Source organism: Sinocyclocheilus grahami, unplaced genomic scaffold (assembly GCF_001515645.1).
Source record: "Sinocyclocheilus grahami isolate Dianchi unplaced genomic scaffold, SAMN03320097.WGS_v1.1 scaffold1030.1, whole genome shotgun sequence".
Taxonomy (NCBI): Eukaryota; Metazoa; Chordata; class Actinopteri; order Cypriniformes; family Cyprinidae; genus Sinocyclocheilus; species Sinocyclocheilus grahami.
The window spans coordinates 222575-241662 of record NW_015506209.1 but is presented as its reverse complement, the minus strand read 5'-3'; the positions used below and the strand labels follow the sequence as shown (position 1 = coordinate 241662).

At 36.6% G+C, this 19088-nt stretch overlaps 1 protein-coding gene across 1 annotated transcript; it reads left to right on the top strand.

Annotated features, from left to right (window-relative positions):
* The first annotated feature begins 691 nt into the window (after window positions 1-691).
* Window positions 692-18533, top strand: LOC107565824 (coiled-coil domain-containing protein 30-like). Its single transcript, XM_016251102.1, has 28 exons — window positions 692-1095; window positions 1192-1335; window positions 2394-2573; window positions 2744-2864; window positions 4154-4344; window positions 4653-4721; window positions 5432-5585; window positions 7870-7941; window positions 8128-8243; window positions 8351-8422; window positions 8549-8613; window positions 8707-8899; window positions 8980-9069; window positions 9162-9287; window positions 9442-9579; window positions 9710-9888; window positions 10049-10271; window positions 10781-10903; window positions 11080-11250; window positions 11383-11592; window positions 11670-11827; window positions 11961-12126; window positions 12213-12334; window positions 16311-16452; window positions 16531-16667; window positions 16750-16867; window positions 16973-17037; window positions 18521-18533. Exons 2-28 carry the CDS (start codon window positions 1321-1323, stop codon window positions 18531-18533), a joined length of 3429 nt encoding a protein of 1142 aa, XP_016106588.1. The 5' UTR covers window positions 692-1095; window positions 1192-1320.
* The last annotated feature ends 555 nt before the right edge of the window (window positions 18534-19088 follow it).

Below are 19088 nucleotides of genomic sequence, written 5' to 3'. Positions count from 1 at the left end.
CAACCTCAACTTCTCAGCGCATCCTTCTCTCCCGGTTTGTCCGGAATGGTTTAACCCGTTGCCTAGGCGCTCGGTCCAAGCTACTGCGAGCAGCTGCAACAAAACACTTGGTAGGCCTCAGGAGAGGAGAGCACTCTACTGTTGCGTCAATATTTGTAAACGGACAGACATCATTAACTGTTTCAAATCGAGTTTGAAGGACAACGACAATCGTAATTTGTTTTTGTGACACTGAACACTGCTGAAAATTCAGCTTTGCCATCACATTAATAAATCACATTTTAAAATATATTAAAATAGAAAACATTTCTTTTAAATTGTAAAAATTAATAAACACTTTTTAGTATTGTTTTTTAATCAAATAAATGCAGCCTTGGAAAACATCTAGATTTTTACAGTCTTTTGACAGGTAGCGTATCGATGTGAATTATTATGAATAATATAGGCTATCAAATCTATGACTTGCTTTATTTTAATAGAATAATATTAATCGAACAGTTAAGTCATTCAGTACTAGATCTACACTTTATTTTTCTGTTGCTTATTGAGTAATAGAGCAAACACCGCCATCTGCTGGACTAACGTGCAACCTCAACTTCTCAGCGCATCCTTCTCTCCCGGTTTGTCCGGAATGGTTTAACCCGTTGCCTAGGCGCTCGGTACAAGCTACTGCGAGCAGCTGCAACAAAACACTTGGTAGGCCTCAGGAGAGGAGAGCACTCTACTGTTGCGTCAATATTTGTAAACGGACAGACATCATTAACTGTTTCAAATCGAGTTTGAAGGACAACGACAATCGTAATTTGTTTAATTTTTAACAGGCGTCTGGAGGATATGAAAAGAAGCTCGTGCTTAATAACTGCGAACTAGCCCGCTAGCCAAAGTTAGCGGACTGGACTGTGCTTGGGTTAGGAAACTTTTTATATTGCAGTAAAAAAGCCTGTTGAGCCCGAAGCAACATTATTCTTGTCAAATACACCCGTGACTGCAGATAAATTATGAATATGTGAGAGAAACATTTAATAACGGATGATAATGGATTATGCAGAAGATCACGTGTAACGCTAGTCTTAACAGTTTGCAGTGTTGTCAAAGGTTGTTACTTTAGCTGTATTGTGTTCAATTTAAAGGCATGCAAACTTCAGGAACACGTTGAGTTATGTTTAATGCTTTTCTTTTTCTACAATAAAGTGATGATTAGTCCAGAGACTGACATGGGCGGAGGCAAATGCTGGAAACCACAATCTAAACTTTGTTCCCATAAAAACGCTTGGCTAATTTGCATGTGATGCACGGACTCCAGTTGAGCTGTACACGGCCATGGAAAAAAGAGAGGTATGGTGTTTATAAATATGACATACGCATGAAATCTTAGTTAATGAAGATCATGCAATATGCTTGATGACTAATGGTAGTTATGTTGACATACAAAAAAAATAGACTTATAGGGGCAGTTGTTTTTCATTTCAACAGGTGTAATAATATGCACTTTATTAATACATATAATGAAATAACTTTATGATAGCAATTGTCAATCTTTTCTAACCCCAAGGTCTTCTTGTATCTCTGTTTAAATTATATTACAGAAAGTTTCAACCTTTTTGACTCCATGGCCCCCATTTGTCAAGGACAATATTCGAAGGCCACCCATGTAGGCTAAGATATTTCTGGCACTTCTGCTGTAATAACACTGTAATAAGCGGCTTGTTTTTTAATTACACTGTCAATACAAGAACTATATTCAAATTATATTAAAGTTTCTTTTCTATTATTTATAAAATATAAATATAAAAATATCTAAAAATAGATATTCATTATAGAAATTTCCATGACTTTATGATTTTAAGAATTTTAAAATCTTTTCCTAGTCTAGAAATCTCGCGTTTAAAATTTCCTCATATATCTAGGTTTTCCTGGGCTGTGGGAACCCTGGTTATATACTTATAGTTTTTGAGGAAAATTATTGAAATTAAAAATACAATGTCAGTTTTCAGCTTGATTTATAGTTGTTTTAGTTTATTTAAATTCTTGTTTTGTCTTATTTTAAATCATCTTAAGCATCTTGAGGCCCCCCTTGAAAGCTTGCTGAGGTTTGCAGTTGTCGAGAACCGCTGATCTACATGCAAAATACAAATTTTAATCAAATGTAATTCATTTTCATTTTAAAACATTTTGCAGCACCTTTAGAAGTTTAAAGGCCTCCCAGTGGATCCCAACCCCCCATTTAAGAAACGCTGCTTAATGAGACAGTATAGTGAGATAGTAGGCACCTTTTGAGACGTACTTAACACTGAGCAATTAGATGTGCTGGTGACAGAGTGTTGAAGACGGTGTCGGGTAACCCAGGCCTCATCAAGAAAAAAAAAAGGCTCATTGTTTTGTTTCCTCCTAAGAAAAAGGAGCTGGACGAGCTCACCCTCCGCTTGCAGAGGGACGGTGTGTCCCCTGAGGCTCCAGCAGAGGAGCGTGAGCTGCACCTGTGGCTTTTGCTCCAGCGCAGCGAGGGCAGCCTAAGCGCAGCCAGTGAAGACCTGCAGACTTTACGCACACAGCAGGCCAGCGAGATGAGAGAGGTGAGCCAGCAGATGGCAGGCCGGGCATCCTCCCACCCTAAAGAATAGCTAATGATGGTCTCCCTCATCAACACTGTAACATGACCACACTGTTTCATGACCAAAACACACTGCTTCTGTAGCTAATGCTTTTGCTGTGCTGTGTGGTTGTTTGATGGGTTTTTTTCAAGGTGGAAAATTACGTGGAGCATATTCGAAACATGCTGGAGGAGCGGGAATCTCTAACAGCGGAGTACGAACGTGACAGCGAACAACTCCGTGCTGAGCTCGCCCTAATGAAACACCAACAGGGTGAGTTTGAACTCATATTGGTTTTAACATACTTATAAATAAAATAGATTGTGGTCTAAGTTTTGTCAGTGAGTAGTTTGGTTGCATGTTACTCATACTATTTCTGCATTATGTGTATTTGTGTACTAAATATAAGTATGCATACAGTATTCTGCAGTGTACACAGTATGTAAATGTTCTGTATGCAAAGAAGTCATAGATCAGCTACTACATTTGTCAAATGTACAGTATATTATAGAGTGTGCTGTGTAGAATACTGTATCCCACAATGCAATGTGCTTGGCTGGACCTGGATCTGGAAGTAATATCAGCCACAATTTTCTTCTCTCATTTGATCTGACATCCAAGTGTTAAGATGTTTTTACCAGTATTATTTTAATATAATTTACATAATATTAGTAGTATTTATATTGTTTATGAATGTATTTATAAATATTGTGAATTTGCTTTTATTTTTATATTTTCATTTTAACTTTAGTTTGTTTCAATCATTTTAAGTTCTCGTGTCATTTTTATTAATTTCTTCCCATTTATATTTTCCTTTTTAGTTTTTTTTAATTTTTCTCTTTTTTAATAGATTTTTATTTCAGTTTTAGTTATTTTTAGTACTTCAACTTCAACAAGGCCTGTTCACACCAAGAACAATAACTATAACAATAACTACAGCATGTTAGTGAATACACCAACAGACATGAATGTTCTGATTATTTTACACACTGCAGTAATGTTGTCTGTTGCTTTAAATGCCTAAGCTCTTAAAAATCGGTGGATTCTGATTGGTTGTGAATTTTTTCGTCATTCATCAGCTGGAAGAAAAAAAATTGTTCCTTTGTCTCATTATCATTATAGTTATGGTATGCACTTTCCTATTCCCTCTAGAATTAGAACGATTATTATAGTTATTGTGATAGTTATCATCTTTGGTGTGAACAGGCCTTTAAACTTAATTTATTTACGTTATTAGCAGTATTTCTCATTTTCATTTTTTTTTTTTTTAGCTTTTCATTGTATATTTAAAGTTGGTTTTATTTGACTTTTTTTCCAATTAACTTTTTTTTTCAATGTAATCATTTATTATTATTATTATTAATATTTTACTTAGAATTAGACAAAAAATGCAAAATAATTATATTTCTGAGGTGATAAAAAATTGTTTGTGGTATTTAGTGCATTCTGCACTGTATGCAATATGTAGTACACTAGTATTCCATTAAGAGCATAGCCCTAGCATTCTGCACAATGTCCTTATAGTCCAGTAAGTGGTCTTTAGTCATGTTTGTATGTGACAGACTCCCAGTGTAAGGAGGTGGTGGAGATGCTGGAGCAGGAGGGTCTAGCAGAGATCAGTCAGAGCAGTGCCAGTGAGCAGGTGGCCTATCTGCTGGTGGAGAGAGTCACTCTCCTGGAGAGACTGGAAGCTGCAGAAAGAAAACTGGACACCCAGACCCTCACTGGCAACCTCAGAGAGGTGCATCTGCAGGTACTATGAGAAATACAACTTTATATCAGTTTTCATAAAAGTGTAGGTCAACAGGTTGGCCAGTATAATATATAAAGTTTATTTAGGATACAGAAAATGCTAGCTGTGAAATCAGCCAAATGTGCCTATAGCATCATCAGCATTCTGATAAAATGTATAACTTGAATGAAATGGCAAATGCAAAAAATTATAATATTGAATAAGAAATATACGTGTTAAAATGTGGAGCCTTCTCTTAATAGTAATGCCTCAGTTGAGGCTCATTAGTTTTGTGGTCATTTTAATATCTCCTCTCTTATGGAAATCAGGAAGAGCTGGATCATATGCGTCACACATGGGAAGAGGAACTCAGGCAGCAAAAGGAAAGCATGAATAAGGTGAGAAGATCTGTGTCACATGAGCAGAAAGCAACTTCAAAAGCAGCGCGTTGAAGTCATATCCCATTTATCTATATTTAATTGTTTCATTGTCCATCTCTTGATATGTTCTGCATCATAATTTCTCCCGATTCTTTGTTCCTCGCTTAAATGGACAGGAATCATCAGTTCAAAGTCCTTGGAGGAAGTTCTTTGGTGTGCGCAGGGCTACACTAAGAGCACAGAACCTTCCTGTAGGTTTCCATACATGTCATAAAAAAGGCATGACAGAAATGTAAATCAAGAGAGGTGGAACTTTCCATATTGTCCTAGACAGGATAATTATTGTCCTTAAGCAGATTAGGGCAGCTCCATGGTCACCTCATGAAATAATGCATGCCTTGGTTGAACACAAAGCAGAGAATAACGTCTTCTCACATGCTGAGCTTGAGCATGATCACATTAACTCCTCTTATTTTCACTCTGGACCCTAACAGTTCAGGGTGGTTACTAACCAGAGGCTGGTTGTCCCCTTGATGCAGTTGTTTCTGATGGTTATAAGGGAGCAGGTGCATATTAAACTCTGTTCACACTGGAACATGATCCACATTCAGCTTCACCTGTGTTCTGTGGCTTATGCATGTTAAAAACGCATGGATGCTGACATGCTCCTTGCTTGACCAGCCAGTGAAACCAGGTTTATGTCTCACTGAAAGCTCTGTCCCCTGTAGGGCCACAGTGAAGAACTCAACAGAGAATGCACAGAGCGCCAGAGGCTGGAGAGGGATCTGGAAGAGGCATCGAGTCGTCTTGCTATGGCACATAAAGAGATTCGCCACCTGACGGATGAACTAGATCTCGCTCGTAAGGTCCAAAACTTGTGTGGTAAGTAAATGCAGGCTTCAGATTATAGCACTAATGGTAATTATTAGTGATGCTGTGGTAGTAAAATTCTGGCTGATGTCAGTAAGCTGATTATAATTATTTTCACGTTATGCCAGATAACTGATAAATGACTGTTATAATAAAATTCTATAGTATACTTCTATACTATTGTAGCATACATATAGTACCATTCAAAAGTTTGGGGTTTTGGGTACAAATGGTTTTTCTTTTTCTTTTTTTGAAGGCTCTAAAGGATGCATTAAAAAAAAAATCTAAAATATAGATAAAATAGTAACATTGTGAAATATTATTACAATTTGAAATTACGGTTTTCTATTTTAATATACTTTAAAATGTAATTTATTCCTGTGATTGTAAAGCTGAATTTTCAGCAGCCATTGCTCCAGTCTTCAGTGTCACATGATCCATCAGAAATCATTTTAATATGCTGTTTTGGTGCTCAAAAACCCCTCTTATTATTATCAATGATGAAAGCAGTGTTTTTGTGGCAACTACATTTTTAAAATTTCAGGATTCTTTGATGAATAGAAAGTTCAAAAGCATTTATTTGAAATGGAAATATTTTGTAACATTACACGTCTTTACTCTCACTTTTGCTCAATGTAATGTGTCCTTTCGAAATAAAAGAGCTCATTTCTTTCTTTCAAAATCTTACCGACCCCAAATGTTTTAACGGTAGTGTAAATAAAAAGATAAAAACCCTAAAAATTTGTCAGCATTTTTTTTTTTGTTGCAACATGTGAATGTAAGCATCACAACATTATAATATGTACAATATAAAAATGAAATTTCATTTTGAGATTTGTTAAAGATTACATTTAACAGAGTAGTTATTTTAAAATACGTTTTAAATGAGCATTAGACTACAGTATCGGTAACGTAATCTAAATGTAAAAATCGAAGTAATGAAAGTAAGCAATTAAATATTGAATATTAATTGATGCCTATACAAAAATATATTGTTTCTAATATATTGTGCCTCCATAGTAATCATTGTTTTTTTTTAAGGAACTAGACTATTATTTTCCACAAAAAAAAAGCCATACAGAAGACCCCATTCACATTGACATGACTAAGCATCACTCATCTCAAGTCATCATTAGAAAATGTAAAAATCTAGTTTTAGAATTTTGTTTGCTATTTTGCCTTAGCGCGTAATGTAAACTCAGAACAAAATTTTCACCTGACCTGATAATAAAATTCTATAGTATACTTCTATACTATTGTAGCATACATATAGTACCATTCAAAAGTTTGGGGTTTTGGGTACAAATGGTTTTTCTTTTTCTTTTTTTGAAGGCTCTAAAGGATGCATTAAAAAAAAAATCTAAAATATAGATAAAATAGTAACATTGTGAAATATTATTACAATTTGAAATTACGGTTTTCTATTTTAATATACTTTAAAATGTAATTTATTCCTGTGATTGCAAAGCTGAATTTTCAGCAGCCATTGCTCCAGTCTTCAGTGTCACATGATCCATCAGAAATCATTTTAATATGCTGTTTTGGTGCTCAAAAACCCCTCTTATTATTATCAATGATGAAAGCAGTGTTTTTGTGGCAACTACATTTTTAAAATTTCAGGATTCTTTGATGAATAGAAAGTTCAAAAGCATTTATTTGAAATGGAAATATTTTGTAACATTACACGTCTTTACTCTCACTTTTGCTCAATGTAATGTGTCCTTTCGAAATAAAAGAGCTAATTTCTTTCTTTCAAAATCTTACCGACCCCAAATGTTTTAATGGTAGTGTAAATAAAAAGATAAAAACCCTAAAAATTTGTCAGCATTTTTTTTTTTGTTGCAACATGTGAATGTAAGCATCACAACATTATAATATGTACAATATAAAAATGAAATTTCATTTTGAGATTTGTTAAAGATTACATTTAACAGAGTAGTTATTTTAAAATACGTTTTAAATGAGCATTAGACTACAGTATCGGTAACGTAATCTAAATGTAAAAATCGAAGTAATGAAAGTAAGCAATTAAATATTGAATATTAATTGATGCCTATACAAAAATATATTGTTTCTAATATATTGTGCCTCCATAGTAATCATTGTTTTTTTTAAGGAACTAGACTATTATTTTCCACAAAAAAAAAGCCATACAGAAGACCCCATTCACATTGACATGACTAAGCATCACTCATCTCAAGTCATCATTAGAAAATGTAAAAATCTAGTTTTAGAATTTTGTTTGCTATTTTGCCTTAGCACGTAATGTAAACTCAGAACAAAATTTTCATTTCAGTACCTGACCTGCAGAAAACAGGGGAGGAAGTGGAGCAGTTGAAACAGGAAGTGGACAAGCTTAAACAGTGTGGTGAGATTGTGTCTGATACTGCAGCAAGATATCACGTGTCTCTTTAAAAACTTCTCACATTTGCTCACGGTTTATGACTATATTCAAGTTTATTTATAAAAAATGACAGTGCTGTACATAAAGACAGAACGAACCATAAAAACATTTCAAATGATGTGTATTGGTTGTAATCCCAATGTTTGACAGATATGGTGGAGCTGCAGAAGGCCAAGGAACGCAATGAAAGACTGGATAGTGAGATTTGTGTGCTGAGGGATAGAGTTCGTTCCCTGGACACAGAGAGGAGGACTCTTCTTAAACTGGCAAGAATACTTGTTTTCAGAATTGTAGTTTTAGTGCCACTACCTGTAAGGTAGTCTTATTTGCAAACACGGAACAGATATAATTTGCCATGCTGGGTGTGCCACAGGTTGAACAATCAAAGCTGAACTTAGATCAAGGGATCAGCGTACCTTTAGAACACAAAATACACTCTACACAGGTAGATATTCATACTATTACAGTCTTAAAAGCACTAGTTTGCATATATTACATGACACAGGTAATTTAATATTTGAATAATTTCCTTTGAGAGCCTTCCGAATGCTTTTTTCTTCTGAATGCTCAGGGTGTTGGGAATAAAGTCAATCCTGATCCATCACTGGATGTAGAGGATGAGATACTCCACAAAAGGTGAAGCTTTGTCTTCTTTTATAGTACTAAAAGTTCTACATGTCATTGCTTCCATTCTTTAAAGATGCTGATATGGCAGTTTTATGATGGCAGGTGTCGGAGAGAGTCTGAAGATAAGGACAGTCGTCTGCGAGAGCTGGAGAGAAGGTTGCAGAAGCAGCAGCGTGAGCATGAGGAGCTGGTGGAGAGGAATGAGGAGCTGGAGGCGCTGCTGGGGGAGGCGCAGAATGCAGCGAAAGAGGAGCGGGAGCGACATGAGTGTGAGATAGAGGGGTTACAGAGAAAGGTGCGTTTTTATCCATCCACATTGGGCTAAATTTGATAAGTAAACACCTGAATGTAGAGACTGACTGATTTTGGTTCTAGATTAAAAGCATTGAGGAAGAACTGAGTAAGAGAAATAGTAAGAAACTTGAGAAGAACAAAGAAGATCAGGCTCGTGGGACTGACTCTGAGGTAAAGGTTAAGGCACATTGAAAAAGTCCCTGACCTGTACCCTCTAATTGTGTGGTAGATAAATTATATTTTCATTATCTTTTAATCTAAAGCTTAGCGAGAGCATTCAAGAAAGACTTAAGTTCCTCGAGGGACGTCTTGCTGAAGAAAAAGGTTGGAGGAAACAGCTGGAGGTGGATCTATCTGTAGCCAAGGCTGCTCTCAAAACGGAAAAAGAAGTAATGTCATTGCCACACATGACTCATCATAAAATACACAGTTTGAAGTCCTGGAAATTTGTTCATTGTTCGTACACCACTATGCATTTGTTCAGAAGAGTTATAAATAAAGTGATCTGAAACCATAAATGTCACATGGTTATTTTGTGGACAGGTCATGCAAAGAGATCATGAGGAGCTTAAGAAATTACGTGTGGCAGTCCAGAGACTAGAAGTGGAATGTCGACAAGGAAAGACACTTAACAAGAACCTCACACAGATTAAAGGAGAAAAGGGAATTTTGGAAGAAAAGGTAATAAAAATGAAGGTCACTAAATTATAGGGTTATATTGCAAAGAATGCAATCCATTTGTTGTTAGAATGCTCAGATATAATTCCCATAGCTTGTAAATACTCACTGAGGCTGTGTTTGTACTCTGCAGGTGGCCCAGTTGGAGCGTGCTCAGACACGACTCCAGGACAACCTGACCCTTCAGACAGAGAACAGCCAAGCCGAAGAGGACCTGAGAGACAGCAGGGGACAGGTGGCAGAGCTTAATTCTATGGTGGACAAGCTGAGAACAGAATTGACTCGACTGGAGAAGGAGCACAACACTCTAAGGCAAGACACCCTGTCACAGATACATCACTGTTTTCCTCTTTTTTTCGTCTCGGTATAGCAATGTCTTTTGTCCAATATAGCTGACATTATCCCATCTTCAATATAAACTCCAGGTCTCTGTAGAAAGCATGTTGTAAGATGTTTTGGGCCTCTGTGATAGGGATGAGCTGATGGAGAAACGCAGGCATGTGATGCAGCTACAGAAGGAGCTCAGCGAGAAAGCCCATGAGAGGCTTCAGACTGACGGGGAGAGGGAGAGACTCAGTCTGGAGCTCCTGCATGTCAAACAGCAGCTCCAGTATGCTAGAGAGCAGATGCCCAGAGCATCACAGGAGCACACGGCCAACCGCAAGCCCACTGCAGAGGATGATGGACATTGTCAGGTAAGGCTACTTTATAAGGTGTTTCTTCAACAATGAATGATTGGCCCCGGGGGGGGGTTTTTTTTTTTTTTTGGGAGATCTAGGCTACTGATCATTCTTCTCTAATATGTGTTCTAAAATGATATTATTATTATTTTTCATTATTTCATTTTTAATGTTTTTTTAGTCCATTGTTAATTCATGTATCAACTTAATGTTTCTATTTTTTTCATCTTAAATAAATACTACACTATTAAAGAAAATTATCAAAATAAAATGATATCCCTATTTTTACATTTACTATTAATTGTTCTATTTATTAAGACCAAGTATAAATCTAATCAAGTTAGTTTTGTTGAAGTATGTCTACATTTATTCCAAAATAATAACTATAAGAACACAGTAACACATTTTTTTACCTTCTTTTTAAAAGTCAACTTAAAAATATATATATTTTTTTATTGACCCCAAACTTTTAAACGGTAGTATTTGCTGGAATCATGTGTAAACATTATGTGCTGCTCCTCTAGCTGGCCTGTGTGAAGTCAGAGATGAGTAAGCTACACTCCACCCTGGAGGAGGAGAGACAGCTGGCCGGCCAACACCAGCTGGCCCTGCAGGCCCAGATCAGTGAAGCTCAGGCCCGGGCTAAGGTCAGTCCTGCTCTCCAGTCACTCATACACCCACAAAAACATATTCACATTAATTTTTACTTTTATTCATGCACAAAACATTCTTAGAACCTGCATAATTTAATTGTAACACTATTGTGTTTTAATGTTCTACCTTTTTGTCATGCATAACGTGACCAAAATGTGGTTATCCACAGGCTCAAGACTCACTCCTACAACAGAAGGGAGAGGAGAACAAACAGCTGAGACAGGACCTTCAGAGAACCCAGCATCTTTTCACTTCTGCAGAGCGAGAGCTACGCTATGAGAGAGAGAAAAATCTAGACCTTAAGAGACACAATGCACTGCTAGACCAGGAGAAGATCAAGGTAAAAAAAAACATGCAAAGAAGTTGTGCCAGGTGCCAAAAAGTATTCGGACATTAAAGTTACACTTAAAATGTATGAATGTTGTTTTGTTGATTTTAATGCTCAGAAACCTTATGTTTCTGCTCCTGATAGCTGTGTGCAGAGCTGAAGCAGGCCCAGGCCAAAGTAGCCCAGCTGGAGGGGAGCGCAGCAGGACATGTGGCAGAGCTGGAGAGACTCCAGCAGAGGGTCAGAGATCTGGAGCTGGAGGTGGCCAGAAGCGCTCAGAACCGACAGACTAACAGCAGCTTGATGGAGGAGCTTAATTCAGAGAGAGCGCGTGTGATCGCTGCTGACAAGAAGGTGTGTGATTACAGCAGATTGAAAAACTTCAGTAGTATAGCAGTTATGAAGAACATGTTAATTGAACATCTTTGCAGGTTGTAGAACTGCAGAAGCAACTGAAGAACACGCTGCACCAGCTGCGTCTGGAGGAGGCCAGAGCGGGAGAGACCAGCAAACTGGAGAGAGACACCAGAGACATGTCTGATAACCTGTCTGCCCTCCGAGCCCGACTGCAAGAGGAGCAACTACAGAGGTCAGACAGGTCACTGCGTCACAAGTAGTGTTCATTTTGGCAGGTGTTTTTAAATGTAGTCTTAGTCCTGAGTCAAACGTTCTTTTTAGTAATCAATTAATTAATTAAGATGACCTTCTGTGTTTCCTGACAGGAAATTACTTGAGCAGAAAGATGAGGAACTCCAGCAGCAGGTGCGCTCATTGCGGGCGAAGGAGGCAACTCTGACACGCAAAAACTCAGAGATGTCTCATCGCACACAAGAGCTAGAGACGCGGCTGCAGGTGCAGGAGAGTGAACTTAGCACAGCTAGAGAAGAGGTTTGTGGGGTGAAACTGAATCTGACTTCTGCTGAAATTATGTGCTAATGGAGCTCTTGACAATGAACTACCAATGTGTCCTGTAGCAGAGAAGCAGTCAGAAGAGCTGCCACAGGCTGGAAGAACAGCTGCTGTCTTCCCAGCATGAGTCTGAGAGACTGCAGGAGGAACTGAAGCTGGTTGTTCAGCAGCTTGACACTAACATCCGGTATCATTCTTCAATGGGTGGACATTATAGTGTATGACACATAGGGCCAGATTTACTAAACAGGACAAGTTAGTGCGAGAGCGCAATTCCAAAACATTGCTGATGGGCATGGAACTTTCTGAGGGTGATTTACTGACAACAGGCAAATTAAAGAACACAGACGCAACATCTCATTTCCGTAATGGCCAACGCAATCTGCCAAGCGCAGCGCAAATTAGTGTAAGGATATGTTCGAAATCGGATAATGTGTCCTTCTGGCATTCCAAATAAATTAATTAGTGTGGAAAAAATCTTCTCACTTCGACCACATGCTCTCTGTTTTGTGCGGTGCCTCCTCCTAACAACAACAAATGCAGCCATTTCAGGCGCAAAATTAAGATATGCTTTTTTGGGGTGTTAAATAATGGCACAAATACCAGTAATTTGACAAGAACAAACGTTAGTAAATCACATTGCATGATTCATTTTAATACTCTCCTCTCATAAATTTTGCATCTGAAAGGGAAACTCCTACAAATTATGGATGTGTATCTCATGACTCAGGCCGATACGATCAACATCTCAATGCATAGCCAACGATACGATACATTAAAGATACATATGAAGCAGCTACCGATGCGATGCGATGATTCACCCCTATTACGATGCAGTGCGATCCGATTTCGATTCGATTCGATTCAACACAATGCGATTCGATGCAATATGCAATGGAGAAAATATGATCACTTTTAATGCCTCGAGGCCTGTTTCATAAAACAAGTTAACCGAATAAGCCAGGCTTATTTCAGTTAGTCTGACTCATTGTCAAATGATTTGGTTCCATAAAGCAAATTTAACATAGGCCTAGATCAAGCTTAGTCATTGTGGCAACTTATGCTGGAAAAATAACCTTGTCTAAAGCAGGCTAACTGTCAGGCTAAGCTAAGCTCCTCTACTGACCAATAGGAACATAATGATATTACCACTGTCTCACATACTATTATTTGACTTTTTTTTTTTTCTCAGTTTCTAGCCATGCAGCCTTTCTCTCTGGTTTTATTACAGCTGTACCTTTTATAGTTTGCAGAACAGATAACAGAACATTAGAACATTACAATCTAAAATTGCTTACTCTTTAAAGCATTAAAATAACTAAATTAATAGTTTAAATCACTCTGAATTAAAAATGAAAATAAATAATAAAGAAAATGACTACATTTTAACTGCTATAAGAAACATACATTAACTCATTTGAGCTTAGTAATTAGTACTGTAGCCTACTAGCTTACATTTGATTTACCTATTACAATAGGCCACTTATAGTTACTGCTGTCATAAAAATACACTTTATATGTAGGTTTAAAATTCTACAAAAGACACATTTAATGTCCAAAAACAAATGTTTTAGCAAAATGTATATTTTACTCAGAATTATTGCGCTCCTATTCGATTGCGCTCAGTCTGTTTAGCGCACAGCAGCAGCGCTCGTTAGGCCTGTCACGATAACAACTTTTTGTTGTGCGATATATTGCCCCAGAAATAATTGCGATAAGCGATATTATTGTAATTTTAAAGACCATTTTATGCCACCGAATATATAATCATAATGTAACAGCATAATAATGCAAGAAAGCCTACACACTTCCAAATGACAACAGACTTTACATTTTTAAGAATATTTAGATCATGGAAATTATCAAAATATTAGATACCTTAAAAAAACTGAATAAATAGTAAATAAACATTTGCTAACAAAAAGTGCAAAGTAACAAGTAGAAGAATGAAAAATGCACAAAGAACTTGTATGGAGATTTTTCCATCTACAGATTTTTCCTGACCTTCTTTTCTCTGTAAATTAATGATGCACACTATTGCTGAAAAACACAATCACTAATTAGCAGTCAGATGTCTGTATGCACAAAGACACAGATCCCTAAACAAGACCATATCTGCAGATGAAACTTTTTTTGTAGAAGCATTTTTTAAATGTACGAGAAGCTGCAGAAGACACAGGAGCAAGTGGAATGTACAAAACATGGTGACATTCATTTTTAAGTAAATATAATGAGCGATATATTGCGTCACCAAAAATTATTGAGGTCATGTACATATACTGCGATATATTGATTATTGCGACAGGCCTAGCGCTCGTTGCTCTCGCGTGCCTCGCCCACTCCTGACACCAAAATGGATATGTTTGCATGACTTTCTAACATTTACAGATGAAAAATATGCCTGTGACATGTCAGTTATGCACTGAGGAAAACACAACGTCTCAAATGCATTAAACAGCACAGATATATTTGCTGTTTGTCATTTGATCCATGATCGATATTAAGGTCTGCTTACGAATAAGTGTGCACAAATTAGTGAGATTATGTGAATTTAATTTGTCGTTAATGGAACCGCTTTAGCCACGATTGATTTGTTAGGTTATTTCAAGTCAGGTTTTGGAATTTAATCCCAGTTTTTTCCTCGGTTTCCGTGGTGTTGTGATGCATCATATTCATGCAGCAGCAGCGGTGATGAGACAGCGTGCTTGAAAAACAGTTTAGAGAGGAGAAATCAATCTACATATTTGTATTACATTTGGAAACCAAGGTCCTAGAGTCTGGAGGAGGTGACATTCATTTTTAAGTAAATATAATGAGCGATATATTGCGTCACCAAAAATTATTGAGGTCATGTACATATACTGCGCGACAAGTCGATATATTGATTATTGCGACAGGCCTAGCGCTCGTTGCTCTCGCGTGCCTCGCCCACTCCTGACAGCAAAATGGATATGTTTGCATGACTTTCTAACATTTACAGATGAAAAATATGCCTGTGACATGTCAGTTATGCACTGAGGAAAACACAACGTCTCAAATGCATTAAACAGCACAGATATATTTGCTGTTTGTCATTTGATCCATGATCGATATTAAGGTCTGCTTACGAATAAGTGTGCACAAATTAGTGAGATTATGTGAATTTAATTTGTCGTTAATGGAACCGCTTTAGCCAACGATTGATTTGTTAGGTTATTTCAAGTCAGGTTTTGGAATTTAATCCCAGTTTTTCAAAATGGATATGTTTGCATGACTTTCTAACATTTACAGATGAAAAATATGCCTGTGACATGTCAGTTATGCACTGAGGAAAACACAACGTCTCAAATGCATTAAACAGCACAGATATATTTGCTGTTTGTCATTTGATCCATGATCGATATTAAGGTCTGCTAACGAATAAGTGTGCACAAATTAATGAGATTATGTGAATTTAATTTGTCGTTAATGGAACCGCTTTAGCCACGATTGATTTGTTAGGTTATTTCAAGTCAGGTTTTGGACTTTAATCCCAGTTTTTTCCTCGGTTTCCGTGGTGTTGTGATGCATCATATTCATGCAGCAGCAGCGGTGATGAGACAGCGTGCTTGAAAAACAGTTTAGAGAGGAGAAATCAATCTACATATAAAATATTGGTCACAGATTATTGGTCACTTTCTAAATAATAAAAGTATAGCGCATCCACTAGTAATTATATATAAATAAATCGTTTTTTACCAATGCAAATATGTTAGAAACGATGCATCGCGATATAAATGACAACTTGTAGCCGATGCACACTTTTTAAACCGATGCATCGCATCGTTAACTTTTTATGCCGATGCACCGAACGAATCAGGGAATCTTCCCATCCCTACCACAAATGCATATTCAATAAGGTCAGGCTCAAAAATAACTGTCCACGCCTTTTCAGCACTAATTCTTCACTGCGTGTCTTTAGTAAATCCTGACAGTAATATTTTAAAGCCAAAAGACTTTGCGCTGACGCATTCTGTTATTAAATCTGGTCCCTAGTGTTTTAAAATCTGTTGAGATTTTAAAAGTTGTGTAGTGTATTCCAACCTTCACTCTTACTACAAATAGACTAAAAGTACAACTAGATTAAAAGTACAGATATTACATGCAATGTGTTAATATGAAATGGTGAAACTCATGTTTTGCAGGAGATACAACGAGAAACAGTCTCAGCACAAAACCAAGTTGCGCAGAGCTAAACAGATCTTCATGAAGACAGTCACCCAACATGAACACAGGATCCAGCAGCTAGAGAATGATCTGGCTCTTGCTGCAAGTCTCTCAGAGAAAGTGAGTGTTTTCATACCTGATCTTTAACACTATATGCGTAACTTGCACTTCATCTTGAGTGTTTTACACTATGAGCAGGAGAAGGACTGGATTAGGACTGTGACAGAAGAAAACGACCAGCTCCTCCTGGAGAGACGAGAACTTCTGCAGCGAATAAGTGAAGCTGAGGAGATGGGAAATAATGGACTGAGAACTGCCACTACTATCCAGCAGAGGTAAAGATCTTATGTCGTCTTCTGCATCTATCAGGAAAGCACAGAAACATGCTAAATGTCTCTTTGTCCTGTACTCTCTTAGAGTTAAATTCCTGGAGATGGAGAATAAACAGCTGCAAGAAAAAACTCTAACACTGGCCAATCAGATAGGAATTTTAGATCGCGCATTGAGAAACCTTCAGTCGCTGTGTACTGTTGAGGTATGTGTTTATTTAGCAGTTGTTCTTTTTATTAGTATTTGAATAAACATTTTAAATGATTTGAATCGCACCGATCCTACAATTTTGAGTGTGTTTCTGTCTTAGGAGGTCAAGAAAATGTTTCCTTATGGAGCTCATCCTGATAGCCAGCTGCGGACATCAACTCCAAGGTATAATTCAGAAATATAATTTTTTTCTGCCTTCCAACTTACTCAATATTTCTGTTCCAAAATCTAGTCCAATCAAAAATACATAATACACAAAATTTGGGGTTATATAATGCATAGCAATTACACTATAACAAACACTATTACTTAAGTAATTACTTAAGTCTATGCAAAGTTTGGGGTCTTTAAGAACCTTTTTTTTAAATGAATTATTTTATTCAGCATGAATGCATTCAATTGGTCAAAAATGACAGTAAAGATATTTACTTTCACTTTATATTGTTACAAAAGATTTCTATTTCAAAATGCTTTTTTTAAACATCTGTTCATCAAAGAATCCTGAAAATGTCACATTTTCCACAAAAAATAAACAACACAACTGTTTTTGACATTGATAATAATAATAAGAAATGAATGTATTAGAATGATTTCTGAAGAATCATGTGACACTGAAGACTAAAGTAATGGCTGCTGAAAATTCAGCTTTGCAATTGCAGGAATATATAATGGATATAAAATATATATTAAAAAAGAAAATTGTAATTTTAATACTTAAACAGAATATTACTGTTTTACTCTATTTTACTTCTTTCCAAAACACCTTACGGACCCCAAACCAAAAGTTCTTCAGCCTGGATAAAGAATATGAAAAGTGATCAGAGTTGCTACAGAAAATCTAAAAAAAGAGTGAGCAACAACAAAAACATGCTGCTGGACACGGGGTTATTGAAAATACCAAATTCATTATCTGCCAGCAGGAGGCGCTTTTGGAGCAGCAGAAACATAAATTTCGCTGGTAACAGCTGTACACAAAGCAGCTCCACTCACGAATGCTACTTTATCAGATAAAATGAAAATACCATCAAAATTTTTCTGGAGACAGTCGGTTCCCTTCAGAGATACATTTATTTTAAACACCCACGCCGCGTTTTGATTTTGAAACGTGCAGCACTCATGTTTATTCAAAGAACTCAAACGCCACAAATAAATCAATGTGTGGGAAACACTGAAATATCGGAAATCATATCATTGTTACTGAAAAAAATATCACGAAATATATTGATATTGAATTATTGTCCAGCCCTATTGGAACGTGATTAAAATGCAGTGGTTACCTCTAATTTTAAATGGCTACAGAAAGTTTGCCCTGTAGTAGAGCAAAAAACATCTTGTTCATGTAGTCATATTTTCATTCTATCTTATCTCTTGCTTAAAAAAAAATTAACAAATCGGAATTTGCTTGTAAAAAATCGTAATCGGCCATGAAAAAAATCAAGATTGGTGCATCTCTACTGACTTTTGACAGTTTGAACACTGATGTGTTTCCAAACCTTCTATCCAATGTTCAACTTTAAGAGAAGTATTTCAGTAATTCAGTAACTTGTTTACTAATGATTTTGATTATTATCAAAAGTAGGTTATTAGTACTTCTGTACCACGTCGATACTGAAGTTTTAAAAACGTAACAATACCGGCCTTTTTGCAGTACTGGAAAATGATCACCGAAAAAGAGTGAGAACCCTGTTTTAGCCTTTTAGGAGTTTGTTCACTCTCCGGCTATGAAACGAAGTAATAAAAAAATTAAATAAATAGGAAATCGGCGATCTCACGGGCTGACGATAGGACGATATAACTATGAAGCATATCGCTAAATGCTATGGGAGACATAAAAAAAATGATTAAAAATATCTCACCAACCTTTTGAATAGTAGTGTACATTTGTATGGTCCTTTGCAAACATATAGACAAAAAAAGTTTCCTAAATATACATGAATAACACAATATATAAGCTTAACAAATGACTGGTATAAATGACCACAAAAATAAATGAATGTTGTAGAGCTGCAGTGTTGTGGCCTGTTGAAATCACATACGGCAAGTATGATCATGTATGTTCAAATTTGGCAAGAAACGATTCGATAGACCACATGTGCTTTAACTCAGTAAGAACATTTTATACTGCTGCCAACTACTGTTAAAAATGTTTTATCAGCTTGTATGCTGGTTTGCTTGTCAGAGCAAGTATATATATATATATATATATATACAGTGGG

What these genes read in the sequence shown, in the direction of transcription:
- LOC107565824 (XM_016251102.1), top strand. An exon ending in TAGACCAGGAGAAGATCAAG is followed by an intron (nt 11,251 to 11,382) that starts GTAAAAAAAAAC and finishes TGCTCCTGATAG; the next exon opens with CTGTGTGCAGAGCTGAAGCA. An exon ending in GCCACTACTATCCAGCAGAG is followed by an intron (nt 16,668 to 16,749) that starts GTAAAGATCTTA and finishes GTACTCTCTTAG; the next exon opens with AGTTAAATTCCTGGAGATGG.